This window comes from Protobothrops mucrosquamatus, unplaced genomic scaffold (assembly GCF_001527695.2).
Source record: "Protobothrops mucrosquamatus isolate PMUCROS unplaced genomic scaffold, P.Mucros_1.0 scaffold_253, whole genome shotgun sequence".
NCBI classification, from domain to species: domain Eukaryota; kingdom Metazoa; phylum Chordata; class Lepidosauria; order Squamata; family Viperidae; genus Protobothrops; species Protobothrops mucrosquamatus.
Window position 1 is genome coordinate 2364065 of NW_015386329.1, and position 17636 is coordinate 2381700.

Below are 17636 nucleotides of genomic sequence, written 5' to 3' on the forward strand. Positions count from 1 at the left end.
GATTGTTTTCCCAAAATAAAAGTACTGAGTGTAATTGGTGGACAATGAACTGTGGGCAGCTCAGGGGTGAAAAGGGGGGTTTACGTATGTGGGTTTTCACAGGAAAACCTCAGAGCTGACTTTGCTTTTGCTGTGCCTAAATGGATCTTTCAATAAAGTTTTACTCTTGTTAGTTTCTACATGCCAGGAGTTTCTTTTTTGGGATGTTCCAAATGAGACTGTTGACACCTTGATAAGATCATATTTGAAATCCTGCATCCAGTTTTGGTCACCACAATATAAAAAAAGAGGTTGAGATTCTGGAAAGTGTGCAGAGAAGAGCAACAAAGATGATTAGGGAGCTGGAGGCTAAAACATATGAAGAACAGTTACAGGAATTGGGTATGTCTAATCTAGTGAAAAGAAGGATTAAGGACAATATGATAGCAGTATTCCAATATTTGAGGGGCTGTCACAAAGAAGAGGAGGTCATCCTATTTTCCAAAGCACCAGACAGCAAGACAGGAAGCAATGGTTGGAAACTAACCAAGGAGAGAAGCAACCTAGAACTAAGAAGAAATTTCCTGGCAGTTAAAACAATAAACAAGTGAAATGGCTTGACTTCAGAAGTTGTGGGTACTTGACTCCCGGTTCCAGATCACGGCATGTGCAGTCGTGCAGAGAGTTCCGTCTCTTCGCTGGCTGCTTTCCCTCCGCCGGTAGACCTTAATCGGGTCGAAAAGTTGCCCTGGAGGGGCGACCACAGTTGAGGCCCTCGTTGACTGCGGAAGGGCGGCAGCTCCTTCCGCTGTCCGAGCTAGCTCCTTAGGGCTGTCGGAGAAAAGATCGGCTGATCACCCAGCTGCACCAGCCGAAAGTCAGAAGAACAGTTAAGCGTGAAGAACCACCGTGGAGAAATCCGGGTAAGACCGTTCCTTCCCTCTCTTAGCCCCAACTATTTTCCTGTAAAAAGCCTCTGAATGACTTCCCTGCCTTAAGAGAGCGGTGTTTGTTTACTTGGGGAAAAAAGCTTTGAACAAAACTATAAAACAGTACATTTTTATTGGATATTTAAGTTTTTGGATATTTTGGGGCCCTGAAAAAATCCTTATCATAGAATATTATTATTATTTTATCTGCTATGCTGGAGATATTTGTTTTTTTTCTCTATTTTCCTAATGAGATAAAAAAAATTACTCGGAAAAAAAAGATTTTACAGCCTACTGAGGACATCATGTAGTGAAAAGTGTTACTGCAATTGTACTTTTTCTTGGTGTTTGAAGATGGATTTGACCTTCAAATGATAATAAAAGGGAAAAGATAAAGGCCTTGAAGCAGCTGTGGGCTGAATTTGCTTACTAAAATTGTAGAGGTGGATATTTGTTGACTTTTAATAAATATAGCTTCTACTAAAAGACTAAAAGACTATTTTATCATGGAAATGGAAGAATCTTACTCACAGCTTCATTATGAGCTTATATTGGAAAAAATTCTGGAAGCTACAGAGTACATGAAATCTTGGAGAAAAATTAAAGATCATTTTGCAGAACCACAAACTGAATTTCAAATTTTAATGGACCAACCTATAGGCCAAGGTACAATAAAGGAGGAACAGACTAGCTTTAAAGAGGCCTATATGCAACAGTGCACACAATTTAAAGAGATGGAGGAAGAAGCTACTGCTCAGTTGAGCTTTAGAAAAACACTTGACTTAAAATCTCAAACTGAGACTCTAATTGATCATTCCACAAGTCAACTAATCACTACAGAAGAGGATATTTCACAAGCCTACGTACAAATTATGGAGAACTCTGATGATCAAACAATGATTTCAACTGAAATACTTGCAGTCTTAAAAGCTGACTTTCAGATGCGATCTATTGAAAGCTGTGATAACCTGGATAATCAACTAGTAACTACAACATGGAACAAAATTGACTATACTATCCAGATGATACTGGAAGAAAGGGAAGAGAATTTAGACCAGATTGATGCGTTGATAAATACCCGTACTCAAATACTGAGATTTGATGATACAGATGCGATATTATGGAAACCAGCCTGGCACAGAAAGAAAGCTAGAATTAGATTTAAAAATGTGATTTAAAATTTTACTTAATGGGTTAAAAAGGCTTTAGAGATCTGGACCAATTTAACAATTAACTGAGCATGTGAAGTTAGCAAGATGATATTTTGTGTAACAATATGCTTGTTTTAGATATGATAATTATTTGGATGAGATTTAAATCTTACCTAATGGGCTAAAATGATTTCTTTTTTATAGAAATAGATTGACTGATAGATTATATATTTAAAATAGAGTAGAGTAATATTTTTATTTTAAGTAGGATAACTATTTTGTAGTGGAAGAAGAAATAAGAGAGATTTGTGATAAGAGAAGGATTGGTACTAATCAATGATTTATTAGACTAAGAAATAGAATATATCTGGAAATACTAGAATGTTACTGTTGGAATAGTATGTGTATTGTAGAAGAGATACCCGAAGTGCTAATAATATGTTTATTCAAGATTAAATTGGATTATGGTAATTGTAAATTAGTAAAGTTTACAAACAGGATTTGGATTTACATAGATGTAATGTAGAAATGGGTTAATCTAAATATGTTATACTATTTGAGGGAAATAGAGAGGGAACATTTAATGAATTAATTTGAGTTATATATATATGATTTTGTCTTTGGATGATTAATTACCCCATCACCACGGTGTTTCTTGAGCACTCTGATATAAAAATTAAAAAACTAATAAAACTTGTTTATAAAAAAAAGAAGAAGTTGTGGGTACTCCATCACTAGACACTTTTAAGAGGAGACTGGACAGCCATTTGTCTGAAATGGTATAGGGTCTCCTGCTTGAGCAGAGGGTTGGATTAGAAGACCTCCAAGATCCCTTCTCTGTTATTCTGTTAGTATGGTATGGTCATTCTTTCCCAAAGTTCTTACAACTTCTAAACTTTCTATCATTTCATCCCTATTAGTAAGAATTAAATCCAGTGTAGTTGTCTATCTTAGTTTCCTCCTCTAGCTTTTGAAATACCAAGTTGTCAACTAGGCTCATAAGGAACCAGTTTGATCTCCTACTTGCTGCAGTGTTTGTCTTCCAGTTGATATAGTAATTATATTATTAAAAACACCCTCAATGGAGTGTTCACTGCATACCTTAGATTGGAAAAAAGTTCATCTATTTCCTCTTCTTGATAGCAATGTTATTTATTTTTCCTCTAATTTTCACCCAAATGCATTCAAGAAGGCTTTCAACCTTGGTGTTATGTATTTCTGTAAATATGTAGTGATCTCTTACATGTAATGCAACTCGCACCTCCTCTTTTGTTAGGACTGTTTCTTTTGGACAGTTGATATCCTTCCAATAGTATATTTCAGTCATGAGTTTCATCCCACCAAGTTTCAATAATGGCAACTACATCATACCTGCCCTCATATACCAGTACTTCATGTTCTCTCTGTTTATTCCCCAAACTTTGAGCATTAGTTTATAGACATCTGAGTCCTTTACGGCTAATCCTGGGTTTGCTTCCTACATCTCCTATTTTGTATTTGAGTTCCCACCCCTCCCTACCTCCTTGTTTGATTAGTTGTCTTGGTTTTTTTTTGCTTAGGACTATGTCCTAAAGATTGGTCTCCCTTCCCTTCCAGTTTTAATTTAGTTTAGTTTATAAGAAGTGGCAGAGGAGAGTTTTACAAGCAGGAGATATTTACAAGATTCTGTTACTATAATCTCAATACAAGTAGTCTTAATCTTCCTGTGGAATTCATTTCCTGGTCTGGTCTAATTCCACTTTATGTATGAAAGCCAACTGGGTGAATTTGAGACAGTCACTTTCTCTCAACCCATGACATTAGGCTCAAGTGACAAACTGATTGGTCAATTCCTGTTTCAATCAATGAATCAATACTCCATTGATACTCCCCCCAAAAAATGAATCCTGCACTCGAGAGAAAATGTTAGGAAGAAAAAAACATTATTGTAACTTTGTTGAGTTATTGGTAGTTTTAATATATTTACTGGGGATATTTTTAATGTCACAGTTGGTTTTGTTGATTGTTTTATAAACCACGTGAGTCTGTGTTCATTCAGCAATATACTAGTAGAATCAATCAAAAAGTACCCATAGTGCTATGTCTAGTAACAAGCTAATGTCCATACTTTTAAGATTGTGGGGAAAATATTTAAAGGGTACTTGTTCCAGGCCTCCTAGAACTCTTGCTATATCTCTTTCTATAAATTAAGTTGTATCAGACTCTTGAGACAGAACAACCTGCTCAGAAGTTTTATGAGCCTGGAAAAGCCAGTGTGACCTCAGTTATTCCCAGTATGAAATTAATATCTATAGTTAGAGGGTTAGGTAATCTCTTCAATGAGTCCCAGTTGTATAGGTATACTGTTATATGCTTTCTGAATTGGACAGGGTTTTCTGAGAAGTAAAAAGCTTGTCAAAAGTGATTTTGTATATGGTTTTGCTGTTATTATCTCACTACCCATGCTTATCAAAGATTTTGTTTTCTTTAATAGGCAACACTAGCTAATACTTTTGTACAGAATTGTATAAAAATACAAAGTTATATATTAATCTGATTCGGCATGGCAATTTGTTATTATGGGCAATCTAAGGTTGGCTTTATTATAATAATAGCCTTAAGGCTGCAAAATATTAATGGATTACAAAATCCAGATCACTAAGAAAAAGGTATCTCAAGAAGCTGTGGATGAAAATGGGATAAAAATTGCAATGGTCTCAGAAATCTTTAATTGAAAATTCCCATGAGGATTTTATGCATACGCCAAGAGTGTGCAAAGATATTTGTGTGTGTGTGGAAGTTTCTCAACTTTAAATTATTTAATATGTTGTCTTCTGTGCTTTTTAGCCTCATTATGTTTGTGTGTGTGTTTTAAAACTCTTTGACCCAGTCTGCAGAGGCTGTCTTCATCCTATTTTGAGTACTGCTTAAATGTCTAAGATTTATAGTCTCAGTCTTAGTTAATGTACATCTTCTACTGATGACTTCAGAATTCATAAGATACATGAGAAGCAGAATGACATTCTTAAGGCACATGCCTTTGGACTCCACTGCTAAATAAGGTCTTTGGGATGGGCATTTCGAGAAGGCATTTCAACAAGCCATGCAATAGGACTAAAGACATGAAGCTAGCTTCCAAAAGAATTTTTAAAAATCTGTTAAGCTACTCAGCTTATATATTTCCTGTGTCTTCCAAAACTGTCATGAATCATTGATAAAATAATGAGAAGAACTAACCCCCACCCCATTCAGGGAAGTAGTTAAGGCACCTTCCATCTGTCAGAATCAGCAATGATTCCTTCCCATCCTACATTTTCCTTAGGAACATGGGACTAAGTGCTCCTTTCTTCAAAGCACAGAATGTAAACTTCAGGGACCAAGTCTTCGTTACGTTTTCAATGGTTACTTTTTCAACTGTTTTCAAAAGTGATCTGTTAAAGCAAGGAGATCTCGTAAAAGGATGTAGCTACTCATTCCCACCTCACATATGCTCACTGCCATCTGGAGGAGAAGGTGCAGAATCTTGCTGCTTAGTCTTGCTATTTAATTTAGATTTCAGTTTCTAAATTTGTGCATCATTTAAAACATTTTCCTTATTAAGGCATAAAAGAGCAAATAGCAATAATATTACCACTAAAAGTCTTAGAAATATACAACAGAGTTCAGAATAGTGATATAAAAACATGTAAGTAACATTTCATTTCATTCCACTCACAAATTAATGATTAATATATGTGTTCCAGTCTCTGGAATCTGCCCTCTAATATAATGGATGTCAACATTTAAGTTATAATTACATAAAAGCCCTATGAAATTTATTAACTGAAAACTGTTCATGGTAGAGGGCTGGTTTAAAATAGTTTTTACTATGTCTCAGCAAATGCATGGACTGTGGAGCATTGCAGTTCCAAGAATCTGAACTGCTGGAAGAATTACAAAAGGGATAGTTATTTTTAAACATATAGAAAGGGAAAATCTACCAGAATTAGCATTATGCATGATAATCCTCAGATTTTAAATCAGACGGTGAGAACTATTTCATGGGGCCTATCAATTTAACCCTTTTTCTCTTTGAAGAGTTCAGCAAAATGAGAATTACAAGCACACACACAAACGTATTGTTCACTGTTGATCTGCCCCAAAGTGTAAATAGGCATGAGATGAATTATTATGGTTTGTCACATAGTCAGCCAGATGTTTAGACTGGATTTGGTACTTTTATCCACCTTTTGAGTCCTTACTAAAGACCTGGGATAGGTAGATGTTCAAGTAAATCTGCCTTTTGCAGTTAATTGATGGTGACTTTGTTGTTGATGATGATGTTCAAATAGTGCAACAGTTGTTTTGGGATTGCACTCAAGACACCTATTACCATTGGTACTATTGTTGCTTTCTTTTGCCAGTCGTTCTTCTATTTGCAGATCTTTGTATTTTGTGATTTTTGGGCAGTCCATTATTTTCGATTCTGCTGTCTCCAAGCACTGCCATGTTCACTATCCAAACTTTGTCTTTCTTATCAATAATTGTTAATGCTGTTGTATTTTGTGTATGTTTGAAATCTAAAGTCCCGGAATGCTTTAGCTCAGACATGTCAAACACAAGGCCCGGGGGCCAGATGCGGCCCACGACATGGTTTCATGTGGCCCGCGAAGCCATCCTGGAAACAATGAGGGAATGGCCCCTGCTGCCTTGGCCCTGGCCCAGGCTGCCCGGAAGCCAATGTACAATTTTGTGGTGGCCATCTATGCTGAAACGCATTCAGCCTTAGCTCCACAAGGCCGTCTGGAAACAGCAAGGGACCGGCCCCTGCCGTGTTGGCCCCGCCCCCTGGGCGCACACTGGGGAGGTGTCACCCTTTGTGAGGAATGAAGAAATGCACCATCGCCTGGAAGTGGCCAGCAAATGGCCCTCGCCTACTTCACATATCCAGCTTGATGGGCTCTGAGGGAGGGGTTTCAGCAGGCAGTAGGCCGTGCCCACCCTGGCCACACCTACCCATCCTGGCCACACCTACCCCCCCACCCACCCCGAGGACAATCGCAATGCTGATGCAGTCCTCAATGAAATTGAGTTTGACATCCCTGCTTTAGCTTCTTCATTTTCTATTACTTTATCTATTTTGTGGTCCCCGTTCTTGCTTGCCAGCAAATACAGTATTTCTTATAGATATTCTAATGCAACATTGTTGCTACTTTATCCTGCCATTATTTGTAGTCAATCTGTGAAATCTTCTTGAAGCAGCTAACTAAATGGTCCACTGTTTCTTCAGCTTCTTTGTAGATGAGGCATTTGCTGCCTATTGCTATTTTCTCAATTCTAGTTTTGTATACATTTGTTCTTAAGGCCTGGACTTGTGCAGTGAGACTTCTGTCTCTTTCTTCAATTTTCCTGCTTTTAGCCATTGCCAGGACTTGTTGTTATCTGCTTTGCTGGCTATTTTACATATTGACCATATAATATTTTGCCTTTGCTCTTTTTCTGTTCTTCATTTGATCTTTTTTGTGGGCCACTTTGGTCTCTCTAATACTCAATAAACCTTCATGGTATCCTAGCTTCAGTTCATGTTCTTCACTATCCTTCAGATATTCTTCCAATGCCCCTCCTCCTTTTCCCCCCATCAACTCTCTGGTGTACTTGAAATATTCCACACCCACTAGTTTCCTTGGTAAGCAGAGTCTCTCAATATTGCTGCCTGGATGAAGGGCATGATTCATTTCATTATTTTTCTGGTCTTCCTATCCAGGACTTTTAGTTCTGTCTGAGTCCAGTCCACAATTCCAGTCATGTATCTAATGACTGGATATGGTGATATTTGCTTTGATGATATTTTCTCCACTGAATTTAGACTTTAAGACCTTCTTCACTCTTACAATGTATTCACTTTTAATCTTCTACTTGAATTCACTGTGCTTGATGTTGTTAGCTTGAGAGATACATAGTGTCAATCACTACCACACTCATCATAGAGATCATCTTCATCCAGATTCTTCATGTTATTTCCATAGGGCATCTTGATTTCTTCAGTTTTCACTATTTCCCTCTGTTGTTCAAGCCAGACTTATTATCTACAGAACAATATGAAATCAATTCTTTAGCTGGTGTTGGCTCTCATAATCACAAGTTCTTCCTAAGAATCTAGGGTGTTATAGGTGCAGATCCAAGCATTGTGGCCTTTTGTAATTGATAGATGGAAATTCTGTCAATGTGCAGATTTGCTAAGTGGATGCAGATCTGGATGTCGGGGATCCATCTTGTTTTAGGTCTCTTTCGTGGACACTTTTTATCAAGTGGGATCCATTCTATGACTGCTTTGGTCCACCTGCCATTAGTTCTTCTTGCTATGTGACCAACCCATTTCCATTTCAGTTCTTTCACTCTCTTGATGATATTGTATACTTTTCTTTGTTCTCTAATCCATGTGCAGGTCTTTCCATCTTGTCTTGTAATGCCGAGCATGTATCTTTCTATGGCTCTTTGTGCTACTCGTAGCTTTTGTATCGATTGTGAGGTTAGGGTCCATGTTTCACCAGCATATGTTAGAGTACAGCGATCAGAAACTTTTCTCTTCAGGCATAGGGGGAAGTTGTTCTTGAAAATTACGCTTAGCTTGCTGAATGCCTGCCAACCACATTTAGCACGCCATTCAATTTCCTTTATTGTATCACAATACAATATAATGAGATTCATTAGCCAAGCTAGAATGATGATGATATCTGTATATAGTTAAAATATGTAACATAGGCATTTTAATTTAATGTAGCAAATTTAAACACCTTCATTAATATTTTTTTTTACAAACATGTTTTAAATAATCAAAGGTTGGAATTTACCATACTTATCAGAGAGAGGATACACCATCAAAAAGGTCCTCACTGGATTCCCACCAATGTTGCAGAAGACCTAGAGCTTTTCTCACTTGCAACTGATTCAGTAGACAGGAGGAGGCAGATGTGAGATTATCAGTAAGGCATGCATTTTCCAAGTCATAAATGATTTCCTATAGATTAATAAAACCCTGAAGTACAAGAAGATAACAAAGCTACATAATCATGGTGGCAAGCAAAGAGAATTTTGGGAGCCTTTGGCAAGCCACATTGTTGTATTCTGTGTGACCTGAAGTCTCTGGGCTTGCTTTAAAGAAAGCCCCATATACAGTGAATTAGAGAAATCACTGCATTCACCTTAGGTGGCATAATAAGTGATTGCTCTGAGCTGACATCCATATTTCAATCTTTGGATACAACCCTCAGCCAGGTAAACATCACCAATCTCCTGCAACTATTTCCCCAGAAACCTCTGTCTACTTAACCTCAGCAGTTTGATTTTATTAAGATTCAACTCCAGGTGGCTCATGGTCAGCCAGGTTGAAATACCATGTGGGAAGTTAATCCCCCTCCCATGTGTGTTTGGGATGGGACAAATAGAAATGTTATTTTGATGCTGCTGCCATCTCTCTCTATAAATTCTTGTGGTGCTCTTCATTAAGACATTCAGAGAGAGAGAGTTAAGATAAGTTTTTTTCAGACAACTTTTAATTATTGTGGCCAGTTGATTGACCCCATGGAGTTATGGTATTATTTGTTGTATTATAAACTATCAGGAATCTAATTGGAGTGTGGTGACCTACAGTAATGGCAAATAAATAAATATTGCCCAGCCATATCCATATTACAAATAAATTGTGATTTGAAGATCTGGATAATTTTAATTGAACATTTGGAAAAAGAAGAGGAAAATAACTTCCACTGAGGTGAGGAAAACCAATGCCCACATTTCTTGTGGGACATTATGGATGTGGGATCTGGATGTGGGATCTGGACTGCCAAAATTCTCTCTGGAAGAGAGTTCTGATTATTGCCCATATGTACTTGGGACAATTGATTTTTGTAAGCAAACAGCAGAAACTTGTTTTTTCAGCCACTTTTGATCAGCTGGAATGGGTTTCATCATGTTTTGAAACATAAATGCAGCCTTTACTAAACCGCATATTTTTAATCACCTTAGAGTTAATCACCTTATTGCTTATTTAAGATTTAAAATCCTTTGGAATCACAAGCCTACCAGTTGCTGGATGAGATTCTCTTCAGTTTGTTTAAAAAGAAAGAAAATCTGTATTTTCAGCTTTGTAAGGTCCTTATTTTCTGTACGTTCTTGCAATATATGGTAAAGAGATGGTTTCAGAGTTGTTTCTGGAAGGTTTTATAAATGCTAAGTCTTTGTGAAATTCACTTGAAGAAAGACATTAAGGTTAATTAGAAAGAGCCTCTTCTGTAGAAAAAAAAAACCAGCGTGTTTACATATCAATCATGAAACAAGACTTTGAAGGTTGATTGCTAAAGCCCAAGATGGCTACTTTAAAGGAAATGTTTGATTTTGTGGCCTGTGAAGTGCTTGAATGTTTTAATTCTTTACTGGAACCAAACGTTATTATTGAAGATGACCAAATATTATAAAGGTAACAGAGATGGATTCTAAGGTAGATTTTTAAAATGACAACTTATAAAAAAGATGAAAGTACTGAATTTATAAATGCAATTGGATGATTGCTTAAAAAATGAAAAAGAGGTTATACACTACCCTTTTAAGTCAAAATATAAGAGATTTCCTGGACTCACTTCATGGAAATTACAAGTGGTAACGATTTTGAGAGATGTGGTAAAAATATTTGAAGAAAACAAGAGTTAGATTTTTATTTATGGGACTTCAGTACTGTTGGAAGGTTTGGCAAATGGCTAATAGTGTGGTGGATTAATTTTTGGTCTCTACATAAGAGGTTATTATTTCTGGTAATGTTTGATAGTTTTTAATTCTTGTATTGCAATGTTTAATTGTAAGAGAGGGACGAAGGTAATTCAGACTAAATTAAAGGAAGAATATAATGTTATTAGGTAATTTTATTAATTTTGCTGTATCTTTGCTGATTAATAAGAAAAGATTCAGAGATGGGGTGAGACATGGAATGAAGAGGCATTTGGTTATATTAAGAAATAGGGTTCTTTGTGGGGGGAATTGCGCTTTCTAAATATTCTTTCCTTTTTTCTTTTTTTATTGTATTTTCACATTAGGTTTTTGTATTTATTTTGTCTATTTAATAGAAACCTTAATAAAAAAAATTGTGCTAAAATGATTTGAGAGAAAAAAAGGGAAATAGTTGTTGAAAAGTAAGCAAACCAATCCTTTTGGCTCTCAAGAAGTCTGTGTTTCTTTAGAAATGATACATAGGATTATTCTTTTCATAAAAGGCAAGTATTTAAGCTGGTATCTGAAAAAGGACTTGAACTGTACTACCAAAATAAATCTCTAAACTCTATCATTGGAAATGTGTCAGATACTGTCCACTAGCAATATCATCGTTAAAGTTGTTAATTTTGTTCAGTAGAAACTTAGTCCTTTGTTCCTGAATCTTGGCATTGGACTGAACTCTTCATTCTACAATATAAAACAACTGCCAGAACTCTAAAACTTTCTCCCTTGAGAAAGGCTGAGAGGCTACTTCAGAAGTCTGGAAGGAATAATTTGCATTCCTCTCAGATGATCACCTAGAGATACTGTTACTCCTTAGAGACAGAATTAGAAAACCTTGAGGGAGAGGGCAATGAGGCACAACTGCAAAGTCAGCCCTTGGCTATAAGCAGCACAGCAGTTGGTGTCCTTTCACTTGGCAAAATGAGCACAGGTCCTTCACCCACACACTCTACGCTATGTGTTTCAACAGAGCTTGGAATCTGTTCCATACTGAATACACAAATGTTTAGTTTTTTTTAAAAAAAAATAACTTTCTCTTGTTTGTTAAATTCTTGCCTAAACTGTGTGTGAGAGAGTGAGAAAAAGGCAGTGTTAATTCCTGGAGACTACCAGGACTTGCCCCTGCAGTTTTCTCTGCAAGATTGCAGAAGTGGTTTCCTAGGGTTGACAGATAGTGACTGGCCCAAGGTCACCCAGCTGACTTCATGCTGTAGATGGGACTAGAACTCATGGTCACCCACTTTCTAGCATTGTGCCTTAACCAAGCTAGCTTGTTCTAAACATACACGTTTAAATCTATAGTTGAAAGTTCCATTTTGGTTCTTTTACTCTTCATTCAGTCAATTCTTTATCTGCAGCCAATTATTTTAGCCATTCATAATTATTGGTTCATATTGGTTCTTAATAGTCCTATGGATGCCTAACTTGTAAAGAACACCTCCTATTATGATTCTTTGACTCTCCTTCTCAAAACTAACACAATCTGCTTTCAACTGGAGCTCTATAAATGATCAGATCCACTCTGGAGGTTCTCTGGTTAGTTAATGCCTATCATTCCCTGCTTCTGGAGCTCTGCACTCCTATTGCTTGGAATTGGCAAAACCCAATATGGGGAAATTGCTTTTCCTCAAAATGTGTGGATGAAACACAAACTGCATGGGGTTTGCATATTTCTTTAAACTTTTTTTTTTTAGTTTTTGCTATTGGAAAACAGATATTGAAATCTGTATTATATATATAACTCTTATGTGAAAAACAACTGTGGCAAATTTCAGACAGGCTGAAGACATTTTGAGGAAAGGGAATGGTGCCCATGAGAAATTATAATGCTCCTTTCTAAATGCTGTAGAGCTGATTATCAGGGAAAGAAGAAAATGAAGGGCTCTTTCCCCCAATACTGTATCTACTCCTTATAGGACAATATAATTGGAGAAAACAATGGTGATCTGATTACAAGGTCACTTTGGCCACAAGAAGATCTTTCAATTCTAAATTAAGTAAAACTGAACTGTTCACTAAAAGCACCAATAAAGCATAAATATTCTGATTATATAACGTGAAGGCAAAAATCACTGGAGAAGACCCTGATATTTGGGGATATTGAAGGTATTTTAAAAAGAGGCCAGTGAAAGACAAGGTGGCTATTTCTACTGATGACACAAGTATGAGCTTGCAAAAACTCAAGAAGTTATTGACAGACAATTCTGGCAAAATGACGTACATCGGATCACGAAGAGAGTCAGTCACTAAATGCAATATTATCCCTTCTCAATGCAATGTTTGCTTTGAAAGAATATCCAGTGCATAATTTGTAGTGCAGTTATTTGAAGTCTGCCAGAGAAATAAATAGGAATTTTGAATTGCTATAGGCAGATAAAATACTTCAGCATCTTAGCAAGTTATCTGCATCTGCTTAAAAATTCAGGCTCTGTCTACATCCAAAATGTTGTCAATCACAGATTACCAGGATATTGTTTTTCAAACTTGGCAACAAGATGCTGGCTGGGGAATTCTGGGGCTTGAAGTCCACATATCTTAAAGTTGGCAAGTTAGAAAAACATTGCTCTGACTGAGCACTACAGATTGATAGCTGGACATTAGTCATTGGGAATGGAAACACAGAGATAGTTATAGCTAGATTCACTTATCCTTCTTTTCCACTGTTTATTTAATCATAATTTGTGGAATAATCCAGCATTAAATTCATACATCATGCTATGTCATCCAGGTTAGAACTCCAGATTTTGCCCTTCATTGATCTCTCAGACAACCCACCGCTTTCATTACCATTCATATGGGAGGTCTCTATTCATGTGACCTTTGGAATGAGCTGTCAGGAGTCAGCTGATGACTGAAAAGATTGCAGTAAGATTTTATTCAGTCCGTGTGTACAGACAACTCCCATTTTGTCATTTGCATGATATTTCACTTTTCTTGTTCCTTAAAATGTTTTACACAGGCCCTTGAGAAGGTCAAACGCATAACAACTATGTGGGGAGGGTGGTGTTGAATGAGGAGAAGTTAATTGTTTGAAGGGAAGATGTTTTAATATTATTTACAATTTGGATGTGTTGTGATTGATAGATTGATTGATTCATATGTTTCATCAAGTTGGTGCTGGCTCTTAGCAAACACACTGACAGACTTTCTTCATGATGTTCCGTCCCATACCCAGGGCTTTTTTTTGTCATAGAACGCCCAGAATGGAGTTCCGGCACCTTGTTTGGATGGAACCTTGTAGGGTAGGCAAGGCGGGTTGTATGACGTGTATGAGTTCCGGCACCTTTTTTTTTTTTTTTTTTTTTACAAAAAAAGCACTGCCCATACCTGATCTTTCAGGATTTCCAAGGATTCATTTATTGCAACCGTAACTGAGTCCATGAATCTTGCTTCTTTTCTTTTCTTCCACCTTTCCAGCATTAGAGCCTTCTCCAGAAAGCTAAGTCTTCACATAATATGTAGGATAATCTGAGCCTGGAATGAATTCTTTGTTGACTATATTCCAACCTGTAATATACAAAGATATAAATAATTTTATATACCTTTACATTTTTAATACCTTTATTATCATGTATCATTTAAATGTAATGCTGGGTTTATAAAATCTGTCTATATGATTTTCAGCATAAGATATAAAATGAACATATGGGTGGCTATGGATTTCAGAAATATGCTGGATCTAGCAGTTAATTCACTGAAAATAGGATTCAGGCTCCTTTTCTGAATAAAATAGAGGTGATTAATCAAAGCTTAAAGACTCATCTACTCAGGAAAAGAAGAGGAAATATCTCTGTGAAACTGGAAATGAGAAAAGATAAATAGGAGGTGGAAGACTGGCAGTTAAATCAGAGATAAAAAGGAAGGCTGCTCTTGATCGAGCGTTAGTTTGCTTTACAGCTAAGAAAAAATATCTCCAGTCTTTTCTGGAATAACAGATAGCCTATTGCTGCTTTTATAGATTGGATTTGGTTATGTCAGCCAATAACACCCAACATTGGATAAAAAGGAAGAGCTTTTGGCTTTTAGATCAAGCTTTACTGTCAAGCCTGTGCGATGAATATGTGAAGAATAAGAACAGATGGAAGAATCATGGGCTGGTGAAGCAAAGACACTGTGGCTAAACCAAAACAGACTTTCCTTATACGTCTACTTTTATTTTTAAACACTCCCTCTAGCTCTTTGCTGGATCAACACTTTCTTCCTGCAAAGGAAAGAAATAGAGGAGGAGTAAAGGAGAGAGGTGGGGCATGATGTGAAGAAAATGAGGGGCGGGAGATGGGGAAGGAGGATAGAAACCTGTGATCATTTCCCAACCCTTAAAGCCAACATTCCATCTGGAAACTCAATCCTACTCACAATGACACAGATACATGAAAAATAAGATTAACAGCAGCAAAACTGTCATTCCAGTATTAAAAACGTGTCAGTCAAAGTCCCAGAGACTGGAACTGTTTTTGTCATATTCCCCCTCCTTTCCATCTATTGCAAAAATGCACAGGAGTTTTTTTTTTTTAAAGGGCACTGAAGTTCTCTTGAATCTCATGAAGCTCTGACCCCCTTATCTTCCATTTATAGCCTGTCTCAGAATGACATCCCCCTTGACTAGCAAGCTGTCCAATCCAGCTGCAAGTGTAAGATTGTATTAGGCACTAAGTGAAATATATATATATATGCCCTTATGGTGCTTAACCCGCTGGGTCTACCTCCAAGTCATTGGGCTGGAGTCATCCTGACCACTCACTGCTCCTCACCCAGGAATCTCTTCCAGGCTTTTGGGGTGGGACCTTTTTTTTTAATTTAAAAAGGAAAAAGAAAGAAAATGGCACCAAAGAAAGACGTTAAGAAACCAGCTGCCCCCGCAGCAGCTGCTCCTGCACCAGCCCCTGCCCCAGCACCAGCACCAGCACCACCTAAACAACCAGCAATTGATCTCTCCAGCATCAAGGTAAACAGATCAACTTGGGTGGTCACTGAAAAGCATCCACCATCAAAGAGCAAAGGGAATTACAGCAGCCCAAATTCAGATCCGGGAGATGCTTATTTATTGCTTGCGGTCATTAAGGAGCTGATTTGGTGGGGAAAAGACCCTTCCTCCCTCTCTTTTGCAGGAACACACACACACCACTAAAATATTCAGATTTGTTTTGTTTTGTAAGCTACAATAAAATGCCATATTTCAGTAGCTTACTTAAGTGTACAGAAAATTGATCTTAGTGGCCAATTACAGTATTATTATTTTTTACAAATACTGCTATTTATACCATTTCAATTTGGCCTCTGGTTTACTCTTTTCTCAGTTAAGTATCCATGAGCCTACACTGTGGAATAAAACCCATGTTACCAAGAAAATTCACAGGCTTTTTTAATCAATAAAATTAAATCTAATGAATATTTATTGTTCATTAAATTCATCCTGAGCTCATTTTATATACAATAACGAGCAACTTATAATTCATTATTTCTGGACGTATTTAATGTTTTTCCATAAGAAAAATAGCAACCCAATTCAATAGTTTTCATACTTAGATTGGGAGAAACTTGGATGCTCATCACTAATTGGATATACAGTGAAATGTTTCAGTGACTACAACTTTTACCTTTGTTCACAATTTGCATCTTGCTTTGAAGTGGTTAACTAATATTTCTGTGTACGTTCTTTGTTTTCAAGGTTAGCACGTATTATCTTTGGGATTTTGCATGGTGAAATAAATCTTTATATAGCGTAGTTATTATCTGATGTACCACAGTCTAGCATGTCTTGCGATGTTTGAAGAGCAAGAAGGTCTGCCTTTGGAAAGGAGCCAGAGGGAGCCTAGCTGGATAGATTCCTTGAGTGACCCTGAGTCCAGAGTCATTCTCCACTGAATGGCACTTTGATTTTATCAGACTCCAATTTAGGACACTCTACCTAAGAAATCTAACCTAATATGGAAACCTGTAGATTGGGAAATGATGGAAAGGGTAACCAGAATTTTCTTAGGTTCTCATATGAACCTTTTTATCTGTTTAATAAATTCTAGCACATTTAAATGGATAGATAAGTTTTATAAGTACATTCCTATGTGTTTACTTGAAAATAAGCATTCATAGATTCCATGATTAAAATTGCAATCTTAAATGCAAATTAATTTTTCCAAAAGGTTTTCAGACATAATGATAGAATAGAATAGAATAGAATAGAATAGAATAGAATAGAATAGAATAGAAAGTTTATTTTCACTTTAAATGTACACTAATCAGCATACATTAAAATGAAATTTCATTGCATTCAGCTCTCAAAAAAATACTATTAGGCATATACCCACATACACACACATATATGACACAGAGAAACAACAGAGTCTAGTTCGGATGTATACATATGCATGGTGAAAAAGAAGAATCCTGTGAATTTACAAGACAGGTGGCATAAGGAACTAAACTGTTACAGAATCCAGTAGTCTTGCTAGAAATACTTCAAAGCCTCCTCCCAGAGGGGAGCAACAGAAACAGATCGTGAAGTGGGTGTTTTTGGGTCTTTAACAATGCTTTGAGCTCTAAGCACATAGGACTTGTAAGCAGTATCCTGAATAATGGGAAGCGAGCTTCCTATAATCTTCTTGGCTGTCCTTACCACTCTCTGTATGGACCTTCTATCTGAAGCTCGGCTACCACCAAACCAAACAGTGATGCAGTTTGTTAAAACACTCTCAATCATACCTCTGTAAAGAGTAGCCAGGACAGAAGGAGAAAGTTGTGCTCTCCTCATCTGACACAAGAAAGTCAAATGCTGGTTTGCATGCTTCACTAAAGATTACATATGAAGAGACCAAGTCAGTTTGTTAGTTATCTGCTAGTATCTTATTATTAGTAT

General features: G+C 36.9%; 1 protein-coding gene across 1 annotated transcript in view; it reads left to right on the forward strand.

The window, feature by feature from the left end:
* The first annotated feature begins 15602 nt into the window (after nt 1–15602).
* MYL1 (myosin light chain 1) overlaps nt 15603–17636 on the forward strand; it is a 29467-nt gene continuing 27433 nt past the window's right edge. Inside the window, exon 1 of the mRNA XM_015831114.1 lies at nt 15603–15728. Within this exon, the coding sequence (XP_015686600.1) occupies nt 15603–15728 (126 nt within the window). The remainder of the gene's footprint in view (nt 15729–17636) is intronic.